The sequence below is a fragment of the Vipera berus genome (assembly GCF_964194415.1).
Source record: "Vipera berus genome assembly, chromosome: Z".
NCBI lineage: Eukaryota > Metazoa > Chordata > Lepidosauria > Squamata > Viperidae > Vipera > Vipera berus.
In genome coordinates, this window is record NC_138205.1 from 127994470 (window position 1) to 128009362 (window position 14893).

At 43.9% G+C, this 14893-nt stretch overlaps 1 protein-coding gene across 3 annotated transcripts in view; it reads right to left on the reverse strand.

Annotated features, from left to right (window-relative positions):
• Positions 1 to 14893, reverse strand: part of PLCD1 (phospholipase C delta 1) — an 80333-nt gene that overhangs the window by 17471 nt on the left and 47969 nt on the right. For all 3 annotated transcript variants that reach the window (XR_014028656.1, XM_081345612.1, XM_081345611.1), the window contains exons 5-10: positions 13560 to 13791; positions 9234 to 9435; positions 6577 to 6721; positions 4882 to 5031; positions 2096 to 2224; positions 790 to 937 (exon numbers count right to left, since the gene is read on the reverse strand). Coding sequence is in view for 2 of the 3 variants with exons in the window: in XM_081345612.1 (XP_081201738.1) it covers positions 790 to 937; positions 2096 to 2224; positions 4882 to 5031; positions 6577 to 6721; positions 9234 to 9435; positions 13560 to 13791 (1006 nt within the window). In the remaining variant the exon portion in view is untranslated. The remainder of the gene's footprint in view (positions 1 to 789; positions 938 to 2095; positions 2225 to 4881; positions 5032 to 6576; positions 6722 to 9233; positions 9436 to 13559; positions 13792 to 14893) is intronic.

Sequence of the window (14893 nt, forward strand, 5' to 3'; positions counted from 1 at the left end):
GGAAGGAAGAGGATGGCAGGATAGGAAAAGACAGAAGGAGAAAAGAGAAGAGGGAAGAGGAAGGGGAACGGGAGGGAAGGAAGAAGGAGGGAAGGGAGGGCAAGAGGATGAGAGGGGAAGGAATGGGAGGGGATGGGAAGGGGAGGGAAGGGAAGGGAGAAGGGAGGGGAAGATAGGTGAGGCGACGGAGAAATGAAGGGAGGGAAGGAGAGAGATCCTGGCAATCATAAAGCGAACACTGTACAATACTTGTTAAGCCAACTCCACAATGGACATTTATTGCCGGAATCCGAAACGGGTCTCCCGTAAAATGTTGTAAATCATGGTCACGTGATGGTGGGATGCTGGAAACTGCAATAAATGCGGGCTGGTTGCCAAGCATCCAACATGCAACCCCGTGACTTGGGATGCCATTGCATCCTAAGTGTCTTTCCTGGGGTCCATCGTAACTTTAAACAGTCACTAAGTAAGTTGTAAGTGGAGGACTACCCGTACCAAGAATAATCAATTTAAAAAGAGTACCGGGTCAGAAGTGCTGTATATTCAGTTATATCACAAAAGCCTTACGAGGTAGGTAAAATGAGGACCCAGATTGTTGGGGGCAATTAAGCTGACTTTGTAATAATGCCGCTTGGGGGGGGGGCGAAAGCCCTAATAAGCAGGCATATACATAGAATGAAGGCTACTGCTAAGCTTGTAAGCCGCCCTGAGTCTTCGGAGAAGGGCGGGATACAAATGGAATTAAAATAAAATAAATAAAAATAAAAGTGTTAAGAAGATGCTCCATACCTGATTCCTGAGCTAGTTTAAGGATTCTCCCTTCGCTGAAAGAGCACATTTCATCGTGAGGCTGAGGGTCAGCAAATCCTTGAAAATGGACACTTTTACAGTAGATGACCGTATCGGACAGCTCCTTTGCAAGCTTTAGCTTGTCGCTCTAGCAGAGAATGAGAAAATAATGACCAACCAGTCACATCACAAGCCTGTCTAAAGATTATTTGGACAAGCTGCCCTGGAATATGCAAAAAGCCTCTTTGAAGCAGCCTGGTCAAGGACTGACTCATTAAAGCAGCCACATGAATCAATAAATCAGAAGAGAGCTGGTAGGGAACTTGAGGATCTTCGAGTTCAAGCAGAAGACCCCAAACAATATGAGACAAGTGGCTGTCCAGTCTCTCCTTAAAAACTTCCAGTGTTGGAGCATTCACAGCTTCTGGAGGCAAGCTGTTCCACTGGTTAATTGTTCTGACTGTCAGGAAATTTCTCCTTAGTTCTAGGTTGCTTCTCTCCTTGACTAGTTTCCATCCATTGCTTCTTGTCCTGCCTTCTGGTGCTTTGGAGAACAGCTTGACTGCCTCTTCTTTGTGGCAGCCCCTGAGATACTGGAAGGCTGCTATCATGTCCCTCCTCGTCCTTCTCTTCATTAAACTAGACACACCCAATTCCAGCAACCAAGGATTTTTAACTGGGGTTTTTATTTTTAGGGATAATTTAATCTTTTTTAATTGTTTTTTTAACTTTTGTATTTTGTATTGGTTTGATTTTAAAATACCCTGTAAACCGCCCTGAGTCCTTTGGGAAAGGGCGGTATATAAATCTAATAAAATTAAATTAAAAATTAAAATTAAATATGTTTTAGCCTCTAGTCCCCTTAATCATCTTTGTTGCTCTTCTCTGCACTCTTTCCAAAGTCTCAACATCTTTTTTATAATATGGTGACCAAAACTGGGTGCAGTTTTCCACGGGCGGCCTTATCAAGCTTTCACATTTCAAATGAAACTTGTTAAACCAGTTATATATCTCTCTCTTTTTTTCCCCCAGGTTTATAGGTAGTTCTCAATTTACAACCATCATTAAGCCCAGAATTACGGTAATATTTTGTGTTAGTCATTACGAAGGTCATCACATGCCCACACCTAACTTTCATGACTTTGTGCAGCAATCATTAAGCAAAGACGTTATATCCAATGAGCGATTTTACCAGAAACCGGAAATAAACACTAGTTTCTGGCAATTTTTTTTCCATTGCCATTGTAACCTCAGTCACTAAACAAATGGTTGTAAGTCGAGGAATATCATGTACCAGGAAACTTACCAGTTTCTTCTTTTCTATCTCACTTTTCACAGTCTCGTCTTCCATTTCAGCTGCTTCATCTTCATCTGAAACTTCTTCCGTTTCCGGAGTTAATTTCTTCCCTTTTACAAGAATTTTCCCTTTTAATTGCTAGGAGATATAACAAAAATGCAAACTATCAAGTCGTAAGTGTCGATTTACGACCACAACTGAACTCAAAATTTCTGTTGCTGAGCGACACGTTATTTAAGGGAGCTTTGCCCCATTTTACGAACTTTCTTGCCACAGTTGTTAAGCGAATCCCTGCAATTGTTAAGTTAGTCCAGGGGTAGGCAACCTTGGCTCTTTTATGACTCGTGGACTTCAACTCCCAGAATTCCTGAGCCAGCATGGGGGAACTATGGCCCCTTCATGACTCGTGGACTTCAACTCCCAGAATTCCTGAGCCAGCCACGCTGAGGGGAAACAGAGAGGTTTCCATGCTGAGCTATGCTGGCTCAGGAATTCTGGGAGTTGAAGTCCACGAGTCATAAAAGAGCCGAGGTTGCCTACCCCTGGCCTAGGCCTAGGCCGCTTTATGACTCGTGGACTTCAACTCCCAGAATTCCTGAGCCAGCCATGCTGAGGGGAAACAGAGAGGTTTCCATGCTGAACCATGCTGGCTCAGGAATTCTGGGAGTTGAAGTCCACGAGTCATAAAAGAGCCAAGGTTGCCTACCCTTATGACTCGTGGACTTCAGCTCCCAGAATTCCTGAGCAAGCATGGCTCAGCTTGGAAACCTCTCCCTTTCCCCTCAGCATGGCTGTCTCAGGAATTCTGGGAGTTGAAGTCCATGAGTCATAAAAGAGCCAAAGTTGCCTACCCTTGAGCTAGTCACACGTTTGTTAAGCAAACCTGACTTTGCCCGTCGCAAAAGGTGGATTATATGGCCCCAGGAACACTGCAACCGTCATAAATGCAAGTCCATCTGGTGAGACCAAGACGAAGGCCTCCTCCGTGGTGGCTCCTTCCTTAGGAGATAAGATTGCCCCCACTTTGATATTCTTTGGCAAGGCCCTGAAGACGTGGTTCTGCCAACAGGCCTAGAGACTCCAGAATGATCTGGAGCCCATTAAGTAGTTGGTTTGATTGTTGTCACCGGGTGGGGAGAGGGCTCTTGAGTTTTGGATTATGGTTTTATTTCTGGAGTTAAGTCGCTGTATAAATCTTCTTAATAATTCAAACAGACAGGCACCTGCCATATAACACCCCAGATTTAATAACTGTAATTAAGAATGACAAAAAAGGCTGGATAGTGGACATGGTAGTATCCACAGGGGACAGAACAGAAGAGAAAGAACTGGACAAGATAACAAAATACAAAGGCCTACAAACAAAAATAGAACAAGTGTGGCAAAAGAAAGCAAAGGTAGTATGGTACCCATATGTCTATGGAGACTCGCAGCCATCCAGGTTATAGTCATTCCAAAGTTGCTTTTTTTTTCCAAGAGGCAACTGGACTTTCTCGTTTTTCTTCAAAAACATTTCACTTTGACAAATTCACCATAAATCATGCATGTCAAACTCGCAACATCACGTGACGTCACACGACGTATGGTGACTTTTTCCCCCATTGCCGGCAATGGGGAGGGCACGGTTTCGTTGTGATGCATCCAGCCAGCGGGCCGGCAGTTTGATATGCCTGCCATAAGTCATTTGCAAAAAAGCAGATTTACCCGGAATAGCTGACCTCTATGAGACCTTTAACACCATCAAGCATCCCCATCTGGTTAGCCCAGATCCTTGGGAAGGACTTAATAAGTGGAAAAAATGCCGAATCTAGTGTAGACATCTGGCTGACTGAGCAACCAACCATAATAATAGAGAAATACAGAATAAAGAGTTGGAAGGGATCTTGGAGGTCATCTAGTCCAACCCCCTGCTCAGGCAGGAAACCCCATACAACATGAGACAAATGGCTGACCAATCTCTTCTTTAAAACTTGCAGTATTGCAGCACCCATAACATTTGGAGGCAAGTTGTTCCACTGATTAATTGTTCTGTCAGGAAATTTCTCCTTAGTTCTAGATTGCTTCTCTCCTTCATTAGTTTCCATCCTTTGCTTCTTGTCTTGCCTTTGGGTGCTTTTGAGAAGAGGTTGACCTCTAATTCTTTGTGGCAGCCACTCAAATACTGGAAGACTGCTATCCTGTCTTCCCTAGTTCTTCTTTTCATTAAACTAAAAAAGGTAATGGTTCCCCCGCACATGCGTGCTAGTCTTTTCCGACTCTAGGGGCCGGTGCTCATCTCCGTTTCAAAGCCGAAGAGCCAGCGCTTGTCCAAGGACGTCTCCGTGGTCATGTGGCCGGCATGACTAGACGCCAAAGGCGCACAGAACGCTGTTACCTTCCCACCGTAGTGGTCCCTATTTTTCTACTTGCATTTTTACGTGCTTTCGAACTGCTAGGTTGGCAGAAGCTGGGACGAGTAACAGGCGCTCACTCTGTTACGCGGCACTCGGGATTCGACCCGCCAAACTGCCGACCTTCTGATCGACAAGCTCAGCGTCCTAACCCACTGAGCCACATGCCCAATTTCAGCAACCATCTTCATATGTTTTAGCCTCCCATCCCCTGATCAACTTTGTTGCTTTTCTCTGGACTCTTTCTAGAGTCTCAACAGCTTTTTAAAATTGTGGCAACCAAAACTGGATGCAGTATCTCAAGTGTGGTCTACCCAAGGCATAATAAAGTGGTGTTAACATTTCACTTGATCTTGATTCTCTCTCTCTTTTAATAAGAGTCCACTAAGGTCACCCAACGCTCACCTCTGGGGAAGGTAAGTTGGTTGCTTTGGAATCAATTGGTGCCACCAGCAACATGTCCTCCAAAATGGAGTGGAGGTGCCGTGCCATAATCTCCTGTTGGTCAAGACTGCAGTGATTCTCCAGAGATATAATGACAGGATACGGAGAGATCTGTGTGGAAAAGAAATGAGCCCATATCAGTCTACATTGATTTAGAGGAGCAATAGTTCTTAACTGCAGTCAGAGAATTTCATCATTCAGAGAATTTAAAAATAATATTGACGAATTCACCATCCGACAGTTGCAAAAGGCAGCTTTACATGGACCAGCTTACATCCTGTGACAATACCTTTAAGACCATCAAACATCCACATCTGCCTATCCCAGGTCCTTAGGAAGAATTTCTGAACAGTTTGAACATCTGGCGGACTGTGCCGTGAACCACGATAATAATAAAAATGGGGTGGAATTTCATGATATTGCTCAGAGTGAAATCATTGAAACACTTGAGTTAGACATTTGGAAAAGATTGGACCCTTACAATTATTGCTGTGCTAAATATGGTATGGTTGCCAACCCTGGTTAAGAACCTGCTTGGCCTAATGGTTCAAATCCTACCTTAGACATGAAAAGTAACTGGGTGGCTTTGAGCCAATCACTAGGAGATGGTGAGTTCTAGCCCCGTCTTAGGGGCTTAAAGCCAACTGGGTGACTTTGGGTCAATCATCCTCTCTTACCTTAACTCATCTAACAAAATTGTTGTTGTAAAGAAAACAGGAGGAGGAAGGATTATGAGATGTGTCTGCCAGCTTCAATTATTTGTAAAAATAATAAAGGCAGGATATGAATAAATGAATGTGCTATGAGGGGTTTCCATAGATGGAAAAATTGTGTGTTTTATAATTACAAGATGGGTTTGTGCATGTGCATGTGACATTTTTCTCTCATTTGACCCCTTCCAATTGTGTCAAGAGAACAACCCCAAGAATTGCTAGCAGTTCCCCTGAAGCATTTTTTGTAAAGAAAGCCACAAGGTTGCTTTACCGTAAACTTCAACTGAACCAATTATTTGAGAGGGTATCGTGTCCATTAAATCCAAATGTCTGTTAAATCCAAATTGAGGTAATTGATGTCATTTTTTTTTGCGAATTTACTTGTTCAGTCCATTTAAGTTATATGCATCAATAAGTGCCAATTTACATCATTTGCCTAATTATATCATTGGTGTAATTCAAAAGTCCCAAATACGATAGGATAGGATAGGATAGGATGGGATGGGATGGGGTGGGATAGGAGAAGATGGGATGGGATGGGATGGGATGGGATGGGATGGGATGGGATGGGATGGGATGGGAGAAGATAGGATAGGATGGGATGGGATGGGATGGGATGGGATGGGGAGGGGAGGGGAGGGGAGAGGAATATGGAATATAGAAGACAGGAAGGGAGGGAAAAGGAGAGGAGAGGAGAGGGGAAGGGAAGGGAAGGGAAGAGCTCTTTATTGTCCAAATGTGATTGGACACTCACGGAATTGATCTCTGGGTGCAGAAGCTCACAGTCTACATATAAACAGCAAGTCATAGGTCATAAACCAATTTAAGGAGCAAAACAATACTTTCAAACTTTCTAATTTGAAATATTTAATCACTTGCTGTGTTTAAATCTTTAAAAATTTGACAGGCCCTTGGACTTGGAAGAGAAGGCATCTCCCCTTACTTTGAAAGCGTAATTCTTGATGGCCTTGATGACATCGCTGAAGAGGATCTTGGACGTAAATGTGTAACCGTGGTAGATGATCGGCTCTGAGTTCGGGCCATCCCAACAATCGAGTTCTACACATCGGCAACCTTTCATCAAAGCTCTGTGGGAGAGAACATCAAGACCAGTTGTGGGGTGGGTTTCAAAGGGGGTTTCCCTTCCAAAAGAGGGTAACTTTAAGGAGAAACATTAGCAACCAGGTTTGGTGGACCAAATAGGACATTAGAAAGTGTTGGTCATTTGGAGTGTCCTTGTGGGGACACGACATACAGGTAATCCTCAACTGACAACCACAACTTAGCCCAGAATTTATGTTGCTAAGTGAGACGTTTGTTAAGTAAATTTTGCCCCATTCATGATCTTTCCTGCCATGGTTGTTAAGTGAATCATCGCATTTGTTGAGATAGCAACACGGTTGTTAACAGAAACTGGCTTCCCCGCTGACTTGCTTGTCAGAAGGTCACAAAAGGGGATCACGTGACCCCAGGACATGGCAACCGTCATAAATATGAGCCAGTTGTCAAGCATCCGAATGTAAATCACACGACCATGGGGATGCGGCAATGGCCGTAAGTGTGAAAAATGGTCCTAAGTCGCTTTCTGCACTGCCGTTGTAACTTCAAATGGTCACTAAATGAACTGTTGTAAGGCGAGGACTACCTGTAATCAAGATGGCATTTAGGACTACGCCACTAGCTGCGATCTTGATTTTTTTGAGTTCCTTTTGAAGACACCCGTTGTCAGCCATCTATTCAGATATTGGAAGTTCTTATCCAATAGCATACAGGAGCCAACTTTTTTTAAAAAAATGGAAAACAGGGCCCAAAATCTGGCAAGATCGCAACATGTCCTGCAATTCTGGCGTTTCCAGCTAAAAAAAAATGTAAATTCACTTCCAATACTTGGCTGACGTAGCATAATTTGGGACTGAATGTGGGATAGATGAAAAGTGAGCCTTGATCTTGCGGGCCTGTGCCCAAATTTAATACATGCAACAGGAAGGGATTTATAGGAGATACTTTTAAGAAAAATAAAACTTTTGGCTCTGGACTGGAAAGTGGGGTGTTAGCTGCCCTTTTACCAACCTACCCCTAGTCCAGGTCACAAATGTAGACATTGGTCAGTGTAAAGGTGTTGGATATGGTCCTCCAGATATTTATTTATTTATTAGATTTATATACCGCCCTTCTCCCGAGGGACTCAGGGCGGTGTACAGGGCAATTAAAATATAACATACAAAAGTTAAAAATAGATTAAATTAAATTTAGCCCGAAACAAAATAAATTAAATTATAAAATTTAAAACCCCAATCCCTCAGTCCAGGCCGGCAAGCTCAAATAACCAGGTTTTCAGGTCACGGCGAAAAGAGCGAAGGTCAGGAGCCATCCGGAGCTCCACAGGCAGCTGATTCCAGAGGGCAGGCGCGCCCACAGAGAACGCTCTCCCCCTGGGGGCCGCCAGCCGGCACTCCCTGACCGACGGCACTCTGAGGAGACCCTCTCTATGGGAGCGCACGGGGCGATGGGAAGTTGACGCCGGCAGGTGCTCCCGTAAATAATCCGGGCCCATGCCATTTAGGGCTTTATAGGTCATCACCAGCACCTTGAATCTCACCCGGAGGACAACCGGGAGCCAAAGCAGCTCACGGAGAAGAGGTGTTACATGGGAGTATCGGGAGACCCCCATCACAACTCGCGCAGCCGCATTCTGTACCAGCTGAAGCCTCCGAATGGTCCTCAAGGGCAGCCCCATGTAGAGAGCATTGCAGTAGTCTATTCGAGAGGTCACAAGCGCATGAGTGACTGTACGTAGGGCATCTCGGTCCAGATAGGGCCGCAACTGGCGCACCAGGTGAACCTGGGCAAAAGCCCCCCTGGCCACAGCTCCTATGTGATCTTCCAAACTCAGCTGTGAGTCAAGGAGGACGCCCAAGTTACGAGCCCTATCTACGGGGGGTAACACCTCACCCCCCATAGTTAAAGATGGAATAGGCTGGATTGCCCGAGATGCCGTTATGTACAACCACTCGGTCTTGTCGGGATTAAGTCGAAGCCTGTTCCTCCCCATCCAGACCCGAACCGCCTCCAGGCAGCGGGACATCACGTCGAGGGCATCACTGGGTTGGTTCGGGGTGGAGATGAAAAGCTGGGTATCATCAGCATACTGATGATACCCCACCCCAAAACCACGGATGATCTCACCCAGCGGTATATAAAGTTCATTGGTTAGATCTGCACAGAATATCTGGGACATGAACTCTGCCACATCCTGGGAAAACCCATTAAAAACCCATTTTTTTGATGTTGCTCTACGTGGTTGTGTTTTGTCTAGTCTCTCTCCCTTTCTCTCTTCCCCCCCCTCTCTCTCTTTCTTCCTTCCCCATCTTTTTTTCTATCTGTCTCTCTTTCAATCTTTCTCTTTCTCTCTCTCTCTTTTCCTTTCTCCCTGTCTCTCTCTCTCTCTCTGTGTGTCTCTCTCTCTCACGTCCATCTCAAAGGGCTGCTGTTGTATGGAAATATCAGAAATCAGAGTCCTAGGTAGGGCGTGTTAGGATGATGGATGAAAGGCAGGCAAGAAAGGAAAGAAAAAAAAATCTATTAAATACACTATGGTACCTGATATAGGCTTCAGTACTGCTGGGTCCTTTTAGCTGATCCTCCATGAGGTAGGTATTATGCGAAGAAGATATATAATAATGGCTGAGGGGTTGGGTCATATCCTGATACACTTGGCCGTGAGTTTTATTGAAAATATTCCCATCGGCAGAAAGCAAATACATCTGGAAGCCATCTTTGCTCATGGCTTTTTGCCTTTTAACTGCAAAAAGTTGGAATTAAAAAAAAAAGAAAATGATATTCGGGGAGAATTGTTGTTGTTTAACTTAGTTTTCCGTTTTTCCCCCTAACACAGGTTGTTCTCGACTTACAATCTTTTGCTGAGTGACCGTTCAAAGTTACAACGGCACTGAAATAAGCGACTTACGACCGTGGCAAGTATCCCCACGGTCACGAGATCAAAATTCTTACGCTTGGCAACTGAGTCATATTTAGGACGGTGTCCTGGGGTCACGTGATCCCGTTTTGTACAAGCAAAATCAATAGGGAAGCCAGATTCACTTAACAACTGTGGCAAGAAAGATCGTAAAATGGGGCAAAACTCAATAACTGTCATGCTTAGCAACAACTCAATTGTGGTTGTAAGTCAAGGACTACCTATTCATACAAGAAACTAAATAATAAAGAACTTAGTATTAAGAAGCTTAAGATAGAAACTTCTGTAAGATAAGAAGATAAGAAGATAAGATAAGATAAGATAAGAAAGATAAGATAAGATAAGATAAGATAAGATAAGATAAGATAAGATAAGATAAGATAAGATAAGATAAGATAAATCTTTATTGTCATTTTTTACTGTGAGCACAGCACACATCAAAAATGAAATTTAGTTGCCCGCTCTCAAAGTGAAACATACATGACACACACCTAAAACATACTATATACAACATGTGTATAGACCCACACCCCTATATATACATATACAAATAATTTAGTGCATTTTGCAGCTGTTAATCAATGCTGCGCTCAGCTCTAGATGTAAGATTTAAGCAACCTTGTGCTTATCAACATTAACATCCTAGAAAAAATATTAATATTGATATAATCTTTTTTTTTCTTTTTAAAGGTTTCTGTCATCTAAAACATTAGAGGATCAATAAACTCGAGACAATACTAAGTAAATACCACTGCAGCCAAATAATATAATTTATTACCTGCATATTAAAATAATACAATAAAACAATATATTAATTTTTATTAAAGGAAAAGGTGTGGATTTGGGGAACAGTAGATGATGAGGGAAGAGGGGGCAATCCTGATCATTTAATTCTGATTTTTAGAATTAAAAAATGTAGCTTCAATTGCTTCTTAATATGAACTTCTTTTCCACACAAGGTGACAAATTGAGTAACGTACAGTAAATCCTTGATTTACAACTTTAGTGACTGTCTGAAGTTAAAACAGCACTGAAAACTGATTTACAACTGGTCAGTCCTCACATTTACAACCGTCATAGCATCCCCACAGTTCTATCATCAAACTTTCGGTGCTTGGCAACCAGCATGTGGACCGCCATTTGCAAACTTCTTAGCCAACAAGCAAAATCAATGGGGGGGAACCAGATTCACTTAATGACTGTATACAGGTAGTCCTCGACTTTCAAGCACAATTGAGTCCAAAATTTACGTTGCTAAGTGAGACATTTGTTAAGTGAGTTTTGCCCCATTTTACGACTTTTCTTGCCACAGTTGTTAAGTGAGTAACTCAGTTGTAAAGTGAATCTGGCTTCCCCATTGGCTTTACTTGTCAGAAGGTCTCAAAACGGGATCACTTGACCCCGGGACACTGCAACCGTCATAAATATGAGTCAGTTGCTAAGCGTCTGAATGTAAATCATGTGACCATGGGGATGCCGCAACAGTCATAACTGTGAAAAAAAGTCCTAAGTCATTTTTTCCAGTGCCACTGTCACTTTGAACGAATTGTTGTAAGTCAAGGACTTACTTAATTTAGTTAACAACTGCTGTGATTGGCTCATCAGCCATGGCAAAATAGGGTCCGGAAATTGGGTGCAATTGAACAACAGTCTTGCTTAGCAATGGAAATTCTGGTCCCAAATGTGTCACTAGTCAGGGACTATTGTATCTCCAGTTTCCTGCTCCTCCACAGAGTTGCCCATCTGTATGTATCCCCAAGAGCCGTGTGGCATAGTGGTTAGAATGCAGTACTGCAGACTGACTCTGCCCACTGCCAGCAGTTTGATCCTGACCAACTCAACTATCCATCCGTCTGAGGTCGGTAAAATGATGACCCAGATTGGTGTGTGTGTGTGTGTGTGTGTGTGTGTGTGTAACAGGCTGACTCTGTAAACCACTCAGAGAGGGCTGTAAAACACTGTGAAGCGGTATATAAGTCTAAGTGCTATTGCGCTCTCTTTCTCCCTCTCTCTCTCTCTCTCTGTCTCATCTATCTGAATCTAAATGAGCACGCAGATTGTTTGGGGCAATACACTGCCTTTTTAAAACGCTTAGAGAAGACTGTAAAGCACCATGAAGCGGTATATAAGTTTAAGTGCTACTGCTATCTATCTATCTATCTATCATCTATCTATCTATCTATCTATCTATCTATCTATCTATCTATCTATCTATTATCTATCTATCTATCTATCTATCTATCTATCTATCTATCTATCTATCTATCTATCTAGCAATCTATCATCTATCTATCTATCATCCAACTGTATCTAAATGAGGACCCAGATTGTTGGGGGAATACACTGACTCTATAAACTGCTTAGAGAGAGTGTAAAGCACTGTGAAGCGGTATATCTCTGGCGGGCTCGGGACAGGGGATGTTCCTCTGTCCTAGTCCTTTTAGATCTCTCAGCGGCTTTCGATACCATCGACCATGGTATCCTACTGCGGCGTCTCAGGGGGTTAGGAGTGGGAGGCACTGTTTTACAGTGGTTCTCCTCCTACCTCCTGGGCCGCTTGCAGTCGGTGTTGACGGGAGGGCAGAGGTCCGCCCCGAGGTCTCTCATTTGTGGAGTCCCTCAGGGGTCGGTTCTCTCTCCCCTCTTGTTCAACATCTACATGAAACCACTGGGCGAGCTCATTCGTGGTTTCAGGGTGGGGTATCATCAGTACACTGATGATACCCAACGTTTTCTCTCCACCCCGAACCAACCCAGTGATGCACTTGACGTGATGTCCCATTGCCTGGAAGCGGTCCGGGTTTGGATGGGGAGAAACAGGCTTCGTCTCAATCCTGCCAAGACTGAGTGGCTGTGCATACCGGCATCTCGGATAAACCAGGTTGTTCCACCACTAATGATGGGGGGGTGAGGTGTTACCCCCCGTCGATAGGGCTCGCAACCTGGGCGTCCTCTTGGATTCACGGCTCAATTTTGAAGACCATATAGCAGCCATGACCAGGGGGGCTTTTGCCCAGCTTCATCTGGTGCGCCAGTTGCGGCCCTATCTGGACCGAGATGCCCTACGCACAGTCACCCATGCGCTCGTGACCTCCCGGCTAGACTACTGCAACGCTCTCTACATGGGGCTGCCCTTGAGGACCACTCGGAGGCTTCAACTGGTGCAGAATACAGCTGCGCGAGTTGTTATGGGAGTCTCCCGATACTCCCGTGTAACACCTCTTCTCCGTGAGCTGCATTGGCTTCCGGTTGCCCTCCGGGTGAGATTCAAGGTGCTGGTAATGACCTATAAAGCTCTAAATGGCTTGGGTCCGGATTATCTAAGGGAACACCTGCTGCCGGCATCAACTTCCCATCGTCCTGTGCACCCCCACAGGGAGGGCCTTCTTAAGGTACCGCTGGTTAATGAATGCCGGCGGGTTATTCCCAGGGGAAGGGCGTTCTCTGTGGGCACGCCGGCCCTTTGGAACCAACTTCCCACGGAGCTTAGGACTGCCCCCGACCTTCGCTCATTTCGCAGGGACTTGAAAACCTGGTTTTTCGAGCTGTCTGGCCCAGACTGAGGGGTTTTAATTATTTAATTAATGGGGTTTTAGTTAAATTCAGGGACTTAATTTAATCTTAGTTTTAATCGATTTTAACTTTGTATGTTATGTATTTTAATTCTTCCCTGTAAACCGCCCTGAGTCCTACGGGAATAGGGCGGTATATAAATTTTAAAAATAAATAAATAAATAAATAAATAAATAAATAAATAAATAAATAAATAAATAAAAAAAATCTACGTGCTATTGCTATCTGCCTGCCTGCCTGCCTGCCTGTCTATCTATCATCTAACTGAATCTAAATGAGGGCCCAGATTGCTGGGGGCAATATGCTGACTCTGTAAACCACTGAGAGAGGAGTATGAAGCGGTATATAAGTCTAAGTGTTCCTGCTCTTGCTATTACCTGTTTCGTTGGGCTCATACTGCTCAATGAGAGAGAGGGCCAATTCAGGGCCCGCATCCTCCTCATACTGTTCCTCTCGCAGGAATCTCACCAGCTGGTCCAAGGACATGACCGACTTCTCCTCCGCCTGATCCGAGAAGATGCTGTCAATCTCCTGGCGTTCCGTCAATATCTTGTAGAACACCTCTATCTCTTCGTCTTCCAAGGTGTTGGTCTTGGATTTGTCACACTGCTGTGAATGTAGAGGGAAGAAACAAAAGGACTTCTTTATAGGACGCAACCTAAACCAGGGCTGGACAATGCAAAACAGGGCAATCACTGGAAGTGGTCAACCTTGCCGGCTTAGCAAACGAAGCCTCGATCTCGCGAAGGAGATAAGCTGAAATAAGAAACTCACAAACTCTGGGCTCTGCTTTTTTGGAGAAAACAAGAGTCTAGATTTAGTACTAGCAATTACAGCTCTCTTTTTCCTCCCTCTCCTTTCTCTGTACTTTCCCTCCACGAACCAAACCCGAGACAAACTGTCTACGGAGATTCTCAGTCTATCCAGGTCAGGATTGTTCCCAAAGGTGCTTTTTCAAGAGGCAACTGGAGTTCCTTTCTCTTTCCTTGAAGACGTTTCGCTTCTCACCCAAGGAGCTTCTTCAGTTCTGAAGAACTGAACTGAAGGTGAACTGAAGAAGCTTTTTGGATTTGAAGCGAAATGTCTTCAAGGAAAGACAAAGTCCAGTTGACTTTTCAAAAAGCACCTTTGGGAAAACCCAAGACACAATGGAGCTGAAAGAGCATCCTACCCACCGTGGTTTGGGGGTACTTGCAAAGCAGTTTGGGGCCAAGATTACACTATGATCCTATCCTTCCTGTCATTAAGTGAGGACCACCTGTACTATCAAACATCAATGTGCTACATCACCCATTGCACACCAGAATGACTGGTGTGCAATGGGACAGTACATAAGGACAGTACACTATCAAAACACTAGTAAAGCTGTATTATGATGATACTCCTCATCTTTCCTACTGCCTATACTTATCTTCTTATGACTGTAACTTGCTGCTCGTATCTTACAATTTATATTGGGTTTCTTTGTACCCTAGTATGATTTATGTTGTTTGCTTAGCTATAACTCTGTCACTAAGTGTTGCATCTTGTGATTTATGATGAAGTGTTGTATTTATGAAGAATGTATTTTAATGTTGTATATGATCATGATTACCCCTATTACTTGTATTTACACTGAGAGCTTATGCACCAGAAACAAATTTGTTGTGTGTCCAACCACACCTGGCCAATAAAGAATCTATTCTATTCTGTTCTATTCTATTCTGTTCTG